Genomic DNA, 13042 nt, shown 5'->3' with positions numbered 1-13042 from the left:
GGGTCCATTCATTAATACCCCAGAACCAGAGAGAGAGGGAGGGTCCATTCATTAATACCCCAGAGAGAGGGAGGGTCCATTCATTAATACCCCAGAACCAGAGAGAGGGAGGGTCCATTCATTAATACCCCAGAACCACAGAGAGAGGGAGGGTCCATTCATTAATACACCAGAACCAGAGAGAGAGGGAGGGTCCATTCATTAATACACCAGAACCAGAGAGAGAGAGGGTCCATTCATTAATACACCAGAACCAGAGAGAGAGGGAGGGTTCATTCATTAATACACCAGAACCAGAGAGAGAGGGAGGGTCCATTCATTAATACCCCAGAACCAGAGAGAGGGAGGGTCCATTCATTAATACACCAGAACCAGAGAGAGGGAGGGTCCATTCATTAATACACCAGAACCAGAGAGAGGGAGGGTTCATTCATTAATACCCCAGAACCAGAGAGAGAGAGGGTCCATTTATTAATACCCCAGAACCACAGAGAGAGGGAGGGTCCATTCATTAATACACCAGAACCACAGAGAGAGGGAGGGTCCATTCATTAATACCCCAGAACCAGAGAGAGAGGGAGGGTTCAGAAGCCGAGGGCTGTTCACCAGATATTAGATCCTGCTTTCTGGCAGGAGGAAAATGAATGTAGGTGGTGCTGGAGGGAGGAGAGGTGTTTCATTATTTAATTAGCACTACTCCATCCCAGAAAGCCCTTCTCTCTCTCTCTCTCCCTCTGTTGATAAAGCACTCCAGGTTTCCCAGGGCTTCATGGCTGTTAATTAGTGGTTGTTATGGAGACGCAGCAGCAGAGGGGGTGTGTCTCACCTGGAAGGTGTGAAGCCAGTCCTGTAGGCCGGAGGGGGGCGGGCCTGAGGTGACACGTCTCCGCTGAGCTGAATGCCCATTGGCTGCTCGCAGGTCTCCAAAGGTAGTGGGCGTGGTCTGGAATGGAACGAGACTGCAGGGACTGGAGAGAGAGCGTATATATATATAATAGACATTTGTAATATCTTTATTGTTTTGAAACTTCTGTGTGTGTAATGTTTACTGTTCATTTTTATTGTTTTTCGCTTTATATATTATCTACCTCACTTGCTTTGGCAATGTTAACACATGTTTCCCATGTCAATAAAGCCCTTATATATTATCTACCTCACTTGCTTTGGCAATGTTAACACATGTTTCCCATGTCAATAAAGCCCTTGAATTGAATTGAGAGAGAACATGAGAAACACCGGTTGAGAATTATAATTCAAAAGGTTTTGTCAGATATTATTCATCGTATTCAGACAGGTGTTTTACATGGACGATACACTGGGGATAATATAAGTAGGGGAAACAATAGAACACTATGAAGACTCTGGAGATAATATAAGTAGTGGAAACAATAGAACACTATGAAGACTCTGGGGATAATATAAGTAGTGGAAACAATAGAACACTATGAAGACTGGAGATAATATAAGTAGTGGAAACAATAGAACACTATGAAGACTCTGGAGATAATATAAGTAGGGGAAACAATAGAACACTATGAAGACTCTGGAGATAATATAAGTAGTGGAAACAATAGAACACTATGAAGACTCTGGAGATAATATAAGTAGTGGAAACAATAGAACACTATGAAGACTGGAGATAATATAAGTAGGGGAAACAATAGAACACTATGAAGACTCTGGAGATAATATAAGTAGTGGAAACAATAGAACACTATGAAGACTCTGGGGATAATATAAGTAGTGGAAACAATAGAACACTATGAAGACTGGAGATAATATAAGTAGTGGAAACAATAGAACACTATGAAGACTCTGGAGATAATATAAGTAGTGGAAACAATAGAACACTATGAAGACTCTGGAGATAATATAAGTAGGGGAAACAATAGAACACTATGAAGACTGGAGATAATATAAGTAGTGGAAACAATAGAACACTATGAAGACTGGAGATAATATAAGTAGTGGAAACAATAGAACACTATGAAGACTGGAGATAATATAAGTAGTGGAAACAATAGAACACTATGAAGACTCTGGAGATAATATAAGTAGTGAAACAATAGAACACTATGAAGACTCTGGAGATAATATAAGTAGGGGAAACAATAGAACACTATGAAGACTGGAGATAATATAAGTAGTGGAAACAATAGAACACTATGAAGACTGGAGATAATATAAGTAGTGGAAACAATAGAACACTATGAAGACTCTGGAGATAATATAAGTAGTGGAAACAATAGAACACTATGAAGACTCTGGAGATAATATAAGTAGTGGAAACAATAGAACACTATGAAGACTGGAGATAATATAAGTAGTGGAAACAATAGAACACTATGAAGACTGGAGATAATATAAGTAGTGGAAACAATAGAACACTATGAAGACTGGAGATAATATACATTGGAGATAATATAAGTAGTGGAAACAATAGAACACTATGAAGACTGGAGATAATATACATTGGAGATAATATAAGTAGTGGAAACAATAGAACACTATGAAGACTGGAGATAATATAAGTAGTGGAAACAATAGAACACTATGAAGACTCTGGAGATAATATAAGTAGTGGAAACAATAGAACACTATGAAGACTGGAGATAATATAAGTAGTGGAAACAATAGAACACTATGAAGACTGGAGATAATATAAGTAGTGGAAACAATAGAACACTATGAAGACTCTGGAGATAATATAAGTAGTGGAAACAATAGAACACTATGAAGACTCTGGGGATAATATAAGTAGTGGAAACAATAGAACACAATGAAGACTGGAGATAATATAAGTAGTGGAAACAATAGAACACTATGAAGACTGGAGATAATATAAGTAGTGGAAACAATAGAACACTATGAAGACTGGAGATAATATAAGTAGTGGAAACAATAGAACACTATGAAGACTCTGGAGATAATATAAGTAGTGGAAACAATAGAACACTATGAAGACTCTGGAGATAATATAAGTAGTGGAAACAATAGAACACTATGAAGACTGGAGATAATATAAGTAGTGGAAACAATAGAACACTGTGAAGACTCTGGAGATAATATAAGTAGTGGAAACAATAGAACACTATGAAGACTGGAGATAATATAAGTAGTGGAAACAATAGAACACTATGAAGACTCTGGAGATAATATAAGTAGTGGAAACAATAGAACACTATGAAGACTGGAGATAATATAAGTAGTGGAAACAATAGAACACTATGAAGACTGGAGATAATATAAGTAGTGGAAACAATAGAACACTATGAAGACTCTGGAGATAATATAAGTAGTGGAAACAATAGAACACTATGAAGACTGGAGATAATATAAGTAGTGGAAACAATAGAACACTATGAAGACTGGAGATAATATAAGTAGTGGAAACAATAGAACACTATGAAGACTGGAGATAATATAAGTAGTGGAAACAATAGAACACTATGAAGACTGGAGATAATATAAGTAGTGGAAACAATAGAACACTGTGAAGACTCTGGAGATAATATAAGTAGTGGAAACAATAGAACACTATGAAGACTCTGGAGATAATATAAGTAGTGGAAACAATAGAACACTGAAGACTCTGGAGATAATATAAGTAGTGGAAACAATAGAACACTATGAAGACTCTGGGAAACCTGGCCCGGTAAAGTACGACTAATTTACATATAAATTCCTGAAATATTTACATTTTGGAGAATCTCTTATATAAATGGGTTAAAGTTACATATAAGCAGGGGTGTTAAGTACTTTAAAAAATACTTAAGGTACTTAAGTAGTTTTTTGGGGTATCTGTATATATATACATCTTTACTTTACTTCATTTTCCCTGACACCCAAAAGTATTCATTGGTCATCCCTACTGCCTCTGATCTGGAGGACTCACTAAACAGAGAACATCCCTGGTCATCCCTACTGCCTCTGGTCTGGAGGACTCACTAAACAGAGAACATCCCTGGTCATCCCTACTGCCTCTGGTCTGGAGGACTCACTAAACAGAGAACATCCCTGGTCATCCCTACTGCCTCTGATCTGGAGGACTCACTAAACAGAGAACATCCCTGGTCATCCCTACTGCCTCTGATCTGGAGGACTCACTAAACAGAGAACATCCCTGGTCATCCCTACTGCCTCTGATCTGGAGGACTCACTAAACAGAGAACATCCCTGGTCATCCCTACTGCCTCTGATCTGGAGGACTCACTAAACAGAGAACATCCCTGGTCATCCCTACTGCCTCTGATCTGGAGGACTCACTAAACAGAGAACATCCCTGGTCATCCCCACTGCCTCTGATCTGGAGGACTCACTAAACAGAGAACATCCCTGGTCATCCCTACTGCCTCTGGTCTGGAGGACTCACTAAACAGAGAACATCCCTGGTCATCCCTACTGCCTCTGATCTGGAGGACTCACTAAACAGAGAACATCCCTGGTCATCCCTACTGCCTCTGGTCTGGAGGACTCACTAAACAGAGAACATCCCTGGTCATCCCTACTGCCTCTGGTCTGGAGGACTCACTAAACAGAGAACATCCCTGGTCATCCCTACTGCCTCTGATCTGGAGGACTCACTAAACAGAGAACATCCCTGGTCATCCCTACTGCCTCTGATCTGGAGGACTCACTAAACAGAGAACATCCCTGGTCATCCCTACTGCCTCTGATCTGGAGGACTCACTAAACAGAGAACATCCTGGTCATCCCTACTGCCTCTGATCTGGAGGACTCACTAAACAGAGAACATCCCTGGTCATCCCTACTGCCTCTGATCTGGAGGACTCACTAAACAGAGAACATCCCTGGTCATCCCTACTGCCTCTGATCTGGAGGACTCACTAAACAGAGAACATCCCTGGTCATCCCTACTGCCTCTGATCTGGAGGACTCACTAAACAGAGAACATCCCTGGTCATCCCTACTGCATCTGATCTGGAGGACTCACTAAACAGAGAACATCCCTGGTCATCCCTACTGCCTCTGATCTGGAGGACTCACTAAACAGAGAACATCCCTGGTCATCCCTACTGCCTCTGATCTGGAGGACTCACTAAACAGAGAACATCCCTGGTCATCCCTACTGCCTCTGATCTGGAGGACTCACTAAACAGAGAACATCCCTGGTCATCCCTACTGCCTCTGATCTGGAGGACTCACTAAACAGAGAACATCCCTGGTCATCCCTACTGCCTCTGATCTGGAGGACTCACTAAACAGAGAACATCCCTGGTCATCCCTACTGCCTCTGATCTGGAGGACTCACTAAACAGAGAACATCCCTGGTCATCCCTACTGCCTCTGATCTGGAGGACTCACTAAACAGAGAACATCCCTGGTCCTCTCTACTGTCTCTGATCTGGAGGACTCACTAAACAGAGAACATCCCTGGTCATCCCTACTGCCTCTGATCTGGAGGACTCACTAAACAGAGAACATCCCTGGTCATCCCTACTGCCTCTGATCTGGAGGACTCACTAAACAGAGAACATCCCTGGTCATCCCTACTGCCTCTGATCTGGAGGACTCACTAAACAGAGAACATCCCTGGTCATCCCTACTGCCTCTGATCTGGAGGACTCACTAAACAGAGAACATCCCTGGTCATCACTACTGCCTCTGATCTGGAGGACTCACTAAACAGAGAACATCCCTGGTCATCCCTACTGCCTCTGATCTGGAGGACTCACTAAACAGAGAACATCCCTGGTCATCCCTACTGCCTCTGATCTGGAGGACTCACTAAACAGAGAACATCCCTGGTCATCCCTACTGCGCCCCTGGGTGATGGGTAACGATGCTTTGGTGGGTGACTGTTGTTGATGTGTGCAGAGGGTCCCTGGTTCGCGCCAGGGTATGGGGCGAGGGGACGGTCTAAAGTTATACTGTTACACCTGCTCAAACCACTAGGCTAGCTGCCTCCAACCACTAGGCTAGCTGCCTCCAACCACTAGGCTAGCTGCCTCCAACCACTAGGCTAGCTGCCTCCAACCACTAGGCTAGCTGCCTCCAACCACTAGGCTAGCTGCCTCCAACCACTAGGCTAGCTGCCTCCAACCACTAGGCTAGCTGCCTCCAACCACTAGGCTAGCTGCCTCCAACCACTAGGCTAGCTGCCTCCAACCACTAGGCTAGCTGCCTCCAACCACTAGGCTAGCTGCCTCCAACCACTAGGCTAGCTGCCTCCAACCACTAGGCTAGCTGCCTCTAACCACTAGGCTAGCTGCCTCTAACCACTAGGCTAGCTGCCTCTAACCACTAGGCTAGCTGCCTCTAACCACTAGGCTAGCTGCCTCTAACCACTAGGCTAGCTGCCTCTAACCACTAGGCTAGCTGCCTCTAACCACTAGGCTAGCTGCCTCTAACCACTAGGCTAGCTGCCTCTAACCACTAGGCTAGCTCAAATATTATTTTCAAACCACAATCTACATCCCTCCACAGCCTCATAGAGGATCTAGATACTGTTAGAATTAAAATCCCTCCATGACCTCAGAGGATCTAGATACTGTTAGAATTAGAATCCCTCCACAGCCTCATAGAGGATCTAGATACTGTTAGAATCTGAATCCCTCCACAGCCTCAGAGGATCTAGAAACTGTTTTTAACCTCTGGATTACAACCAAATTATGATCAGTGTTCTTCTATGTTATGTATTGATCACAAAAAATATACACCTTTTACATTACTGTGTAGTTGACCAATTAAATGGTAAATTGTCTGAGCAAAATAATAATAATTCAATTTCACCAGGAATGGCAAGCTAGACAAATTAAAAAATTGGCCTATTTATATAATGAACATGCATTCAGAAGGGAGAAGTTATTAAATATTAAAGCATTGGACCTCTCACTAAAGGCTTGAGTCACACAAAAACTATACTTAAATCCGAAACGGTTCACCAGCACATAAGGCTGGTCATGGCTCACATCAACACCTTCATCACAGAAACCAAAGACCCACTCCAATTTGCATACCGCCCCAACAGATCCACAGATGACGCAATCTCAAATCACACTCCACACTGCCCTTTCCCACCTGGACAAAAGGAACACCTACGTGAGAATGCTGTTCATTGACTACAGCTCAGCGTTCAACAACACAGTCCCCACACAGCTCATCACTAAGCTAAAGACCCTGGGACAAACACCTCCCTCTGCAACTGGATGCTGAACTTCCTGACAGGCCGCCCCAGGTGGCCGTGCTGATCCACAACACTGGGGCCCCTCAGGGTGTGTGCTTAGTCCCCTCCTGTACTCTCTGTTCACCCACTCCAATACCATCATTAAGTTTGCTGACGACACAACAGTGGTAGGCCTGAACACCGACAACAATGAGACTGCCAGTTCTCTGACTTCCTCCCTATAGGCTGTTGTTCCAGGACAACAACAACAACAACCTCTCCCTCAACGTGAGCAAGACAAAGGAGCTGACCGTGGGCATGGGTCCCCAGATTGTCAAAAAAAAAATCTACAGCTGCACCATCGAGAGCATCCTGACCGGTTGCATCACCGCGTGGTATGGCAACTGCTCGGCATTTGACCATAAGGCACTACAGAGGGTAGAGTGTACAGCTCAGTACACCACTGGGCGAGAGAGAGAGGGGGGTGGGGGGGTTAGAGCATCTGTAATAACCAGAGTGTTTCTATCTTACAAGGAAAATGTTCAACATCATATCATCACTCTCATAGTTTCAGACGTTCTGCTACCCTGTACCTGAAGAAATTAGTTGATATGACTAACATTGGAGAGACGGAATTATATGGAGAGAGGTGTCACCGGGGAGAGAGTGTCACCGGGGAGAGAGTGTCACCGGGGAGAGAGTGTCACCGGGGAGAGAGTGTCACCAGGGGGAGAGTGTCACCAGGGGGAGAGTGTCACCAGGGAGAGAGTGTCACCAGGGAGAGTGTCACCAGGGAGAGTGTCACCAGGGAGAGTGTCACCAGGGAGAGTGTCACCAGGGAGAGAGTGTCACCAGGGGGAGAGTGTCACCAGGGGGAGAGTGTCACCAGGGGGAGAGTGTCACCAGGGGAGAGTGTCACCAGGGGGAGAGTGTCACCAGGGGGAGAGTGTCACCAGGGGGAGAGTGTCACCAGGGGGAGAGTGTCACCAGGGGAGAGTGTCACCAGGGGAGAGTGTCACCAGGGGGAGAGTGTCACCAGGGGAGAGTGTCACCAGGGGAGAGTGTCACCAGGGGGAGAGTGTCACCAGGGGAGAGTGTCACCAGGGGGAGAGTGTCACCAGGGGAGAGTGTCACCAGGGGAGAGTGTCACCAGGGGGAGAGTGTCACCAGGGGAGAGTGTCACCAGGGGGAGAGTGTCACCAGGGGGAGAGTGTCACCAGGGGAGAGTGTCACCAGGGGGAGAGTGTCACCAGGGGAGAGTGTCACCAGGGGAGAGTGTCACCAGGGGAGAGTGTCACCAGGGGAGAGTGTCACCAGGGGGAGAGTGTCACCAGGGGAGAGTGTCACCAGGGGAGAGTGTCACCAGGGGGAGAGTGTCACCAGGGGGAGAGTGTCACCAGGGGGAGAGTGTCACCAGGGGGAGAGTGTCACCAGGGGGAGAGTGTCACCAGGGGGAGTGTCACCAGGGGGAGTGTCACCAGGGGGAGTGTCACCAGGGGGAGTGTCACCAGGGAGAGTGTTACCAGGGAGAGTGTTACCAGGGAGAGTGTTACCAGGGAGAGTGTTACCAGGGAGAGTGTTACCAGGGAGAGTGTTACCAGGGAGAGTGTTACCAGGGAGAGTGTCACCAGGGAGAGTGTCACCAGGGAGAGTGTCACCAGGGAGAGTGTCACCAGGGAGAGTGTCACCAGGGAGAGTGTCACCAGGGAGAGTGTCACCAGGGAGAGTGTCACCAGGGAGAGTGTCACCAGGGAGAGTGTCACCAGGGAGAGTGTCACCAGGGAGAGTGTCACCAGGGAGAGTGTCACCAGGGAGAGTGTCACCAGGGAGAGTGTTACCAGGGAGAGTGTTACCAGGGAGAGTGTTACCAGGGAGAGTGTTACCAGGGAGAGTGTTACCAGGGAGAGTGTTACCAGGGAGAGTGTTACCAGGGAGAGTGTTACCAGGGAGAGTGTTACCAGGGAGAGTGTTACCAGGGAGAGTGTTACCAGGGAGAGTGTTACCAGGGAGAGTGTTACCAGGGAGAGTGTTACCAGGGAGAGTGTTACCAGGGAGAGTGTTACCAGGAGAGTGTTACCAGGGAGAGTGTTACCAGGAGAGTGTTACCAGGGAGAGTGTTACCAGGAGAGTGTTACCAGGGAGAGTGTTACCAGGGAGAGTGTTACCAGGAGAGTGTTACCAGGGAGAGTGTTACCAGGGAGAGTGTTACCAGGAGAGTGTTACCAGGGAGAGTGTTACCAGGGAGAGTGTTACCAGGGAGAGTGTTACCAGGGAGAGTGTTACCAGGGAGAGTGTTACCAGGGAGAGTGTTACCAGGGAGAGTGTCACCAGGGAGAGTGTTACCAGGGAGAGTGTCACCAGGGAGAGAGTCACCAGGGAGAGTGTTACCTGAGGTAGCTGGAACCTTTGCAGTGTTTCTTGACTGAAGAGAACGGCCTGACGTCTGGTCCATGGTCCAACTTCCTCTTCATCTGATAGAGAGAGAGAGGACAGAGAGAGAGAGAGAGAGAGAGAGAGAGAGAGAGAGAGAGGACAGAGAGAGAGAGAGAGAGAGAGGACAGAGAGAGAGAGAGAGAGAGGACAGAGAGAGAGAGAGGACAGAGAGAGAGAGAGAGAGAGAGAGAGAGAGAGAGAGGACAGAGAGAGAGAGAGAGAGAGAGAGGACAGAGAGAGAGAGAGAGAGAGAGGACAGAGAGAGAGAGAGAGAGAGAGAGAGAGAGAGAGAGAGAGAGAGAGAGAGACAGAGAGAGAGAGAGAGAGAGAGAGAGAGAGAGAGAGAGAGAGAGAGAGAGAGAGAGAGACAGAGAGAGAGAGAGAGAGAGAGAGAGAGAGAGAGAGAGGACAGAGAGAGAGAGAGAGAGAGAGAGAGAGAGAGAGAGAGAGAGAGAGAGAGACAGAGAGAGAGAGAGAGAGAGAGAGAGAGAGAGAGAGAGAGAGAGAGAGAGAGAGAGAGAGAGAGAGAGAGAGAGAGAGAGAGAGAGAGAGAGAGAGAGAGAGAGAGAGAGAGAGAGAGAGAGAGAGAGACAGAGAGAGAGAGAGAGAGAGAGAGGACAGAGAGAGAGAGGACAGAGAGAGAGAGGACAGAGAGAGAGAGAGAGAGAGAGAGAGAGAGAGAGAGAGAGAGAGAGAGAGAGACGGTGGTGGGGGGTGGAGATGGACGAATGGAGACAAGAGTCAAGAGAGGCAGAAAAGTTAAGTCACAGTACAAACAGAAAGTCACAACCTAGCATACCCATCCCTTCTATCATAAAGCTCCACACCCTAACCAACCACAATCCAACCGGTAGAGTTGTGTATGTTTCCAGCAGCCTCGAAACTACCGGGCTCTGACGTTGTATTTACAGTGTATAAGGTGGGCTGCTCCCTGTCTCTGTGACCGGGTATAGGGTGACAGAAAACCGGAAAATATAACACACAGCTATAGTCTAATCAACTGTTTACTGACACCAGCTACCAATAACCCTTATAGGGGGAGTTTAAACGGTTTAAATATCCAAAACATTTGCCGTTGATCAAGAGTTGGTTATGAATGGATTTCAAAAGGAAACGTCACGACAACTAATTATTATCACCTCAGTCGAAATAAAACATTTATAGATTAGTGAATGACAAAACTGCAGTATTTAATGCGTTTAAAAATCAAATAAAAAAGGTGATTTTAATTTTAAATAATAATTCCTCTCCCTTTCCTCCGTTTCCAACCAACCGCACCTTACCCGCCCTGAATGACAAGCACGCCGAAAATGACAGGAATGTATCGCGAGCACCGACCGTAATAACCAAACAGACTGACTGTTCCGGGTGCGGAGCGAACGGGTTGGTAATAACCATAGATATCTGCCGTCGCTCACACACGTTTCCGGATTAAATACACACATCTGATACGTTTGGGGCGGTGGACAGGACACAGATATATAAAGGGAATACACAATAACCCCCAAGCCAAGTGAAACCATACCACTGCTGCCCCGGGGGCAGGATGCGCATCAAGTCACAGCAGCACACCACACACACAGAAAGCCGAAAGGGAACTCCCGTTCCTGCGACACACACACACACACACACACACACACAAAGCCGAAAGGGAACTCCCGTTCCTGCGACACACACACACACACACACAGAAAGCCGAAAGGGAACTCCCGTTCCTGCGACACAGAAGTGTGTATGTTTGTGCGTAACACCGCTTTCAAATGGACTTTAAATCAACCGCGAACAAACCTTCCCTCTGCCATGTCAGACACACAGACACATTAGCTGTCTGTTCCTTATCAATCAGTTTCACGTTCATTCATCGACACCTTCCTCCTACCGCAGCAGACCACACACACACACACACACACACACACACACCGCAGCCCAGGGCACAACAGACGAATAAACATATGTCTGAATATGGCCAAGCAATGATATACATTTAACTTCCGTTCGGCCGATATTCGTTTCATTTTCAGAGTGTTTATTATCCACGCTACTTTGAGGGAAAGAACCGGTGCGTCATGTACCGTCACTCCATCTCTATTCCGCAGTGGTCCATCTCTCTCCACTAGAGAGCTGCTCGAGTGTAGCTACACAACCAGACCACCACCCAGCTATATAACGCAATTATACAGTATGATCATATAGAGGCTTTAGCCCAGAGAGTGTAAATCATACTTAAAAAGCCAAGTATAAAAAAAAGGAGAATTATTATAATTTTTTAAAATGCGCCCCCCCCAAGTCACTTACTTTATAGAATATGAGCTTCAACGTGCCGTAGAAACCCATGATGATGGTATTCCTGCGTTAGGACGCCCTCTGATCTACTTCAAGGTAGCACAAGTCCACAGCGCGATTTAGATAGGTGGCAACTCCTCTGGTCCGATCCTCTTCTCCCCTCAGTTAGATACAACCTTAACGTTTCCTGTCGCTACGGACATGCTCCGACAGGCCTATTTTCTCTCCCCCAAATGCAACGCGTATAAAGGCAACTATTTCTTCATGTCGTTTCATTGTGGAGAAGGAAACTGCGAGTAACCACTTCCATTGGACGGTGTGTACCATTGCGTACCCCCGTACATTACGACTAATACAACGAGAAGCAGAGTTAGATTTCACTGCATTGACCCAAGCTAGTTAGCCATATAAGCAGAGAAAGTGCAGAGAGAGAGAAAGGCGAGGCAGCTCAAATACCGAGTGCCAAACCTACCGGGGTTGACAGAAGTTAGGCTGCGCGAGAGGAATGCCGAGAGAACGGCGGGGTGACGCAGCGGAGAGACACCGCATGACCATATTAGACACATTTTAGTCGGATAACACAGACACTAAGAAAAACAAACCAATTTTGATAAAATCCTATTAATCTATTACCACAACGTGGACAACCAAGCACAAAAAACACCATTGTAGCCTTTAATCTAACTCATATTAATCTGTTGATTTACTACACGCCCTTATGTACTTCAACCATACACATATTTACAACACTGTACATAGCCATAATATAACATCTTATAAATGTCTATATTCTTGATACTTTGGTGAGTATCTACTGTTCATTTATGATTGATTTTTTAAATATTTTTTTTTTAAGTGAAATGATTTCACTTGCTTTTAGCAATGTAAACATACAGAGTGTACAAAACATTAAGAACACTTTCCAAATATTGTTTTACAGCCCACACCCCACCCCGCCCCCAGAACAGCCTAAAAATTGTCAGTGCATGGACTCTACAAGGTGTCGAAAGCATTACACAGGGATACCGTTGACTCCTAAATTGGCTGGATGTCCTTTGGGGTGGTGGACCATTGTTGATACAACATGGGAAACTGTTGAGCGTGAAAAACCCAGCAGCGTTGCAGTTCTTGACACAAACCGGTGGCACCTGGCACCTAACACCGTACCCCGGTTCAAAGGCAATTCAATCTTTTGTCTTG

General features: G+C 46.1%; 1 protein-coding gene across 1 annotated transcript; it reads right to left on the bottom strand.

The window, feature by feature from the left end:
* Nucleotides 1–826: 826 nt before the first annotated feature.
* On the bottom strand, nucleotides 827–12242 carry LOC124028581 (F-box/WD repeat-containing protein 7-like; the record flags this gene model as incomplete). The annotated part of the gene is made up of 3 exons (XM_046340619.1): nucleotides 11855–12242; nucleotides 9515–9597; nucleotides 827–968 (listed from the first exon to the last, which is right to left on the bottom strand). Coding segments are annotated over exons 1-3 (264 nt in total), but the record flags the coding sequence as incomplete, so codon positions are not given.
* Nucleotides 12243–13042: the final 800 nt, after the last annotated feature.

This window comes from Oncorhynchus gorbuscha, unplaced genomic scaffold (assembly GCF_021184085.1).
Source record: "Oncorhynchus gorbuscha isolate QuinsamMale2020 ecotype Even-year unplaced genomic scaffold, OgorEven_v1.0 Un_scaffold_4459, whole genome shotgun sequence".
NCBI lineage: Eukaryota > Metazoa > Chordata > Actinopteri > Salmoniformes > Salmonidae > Oncorhynchus > Oncorhynchus gorbuscha.
Note: the sequence above shows the minus strand (reverse complement) of the source record. Positions and strands in the feature narration are given on the sequence as shown.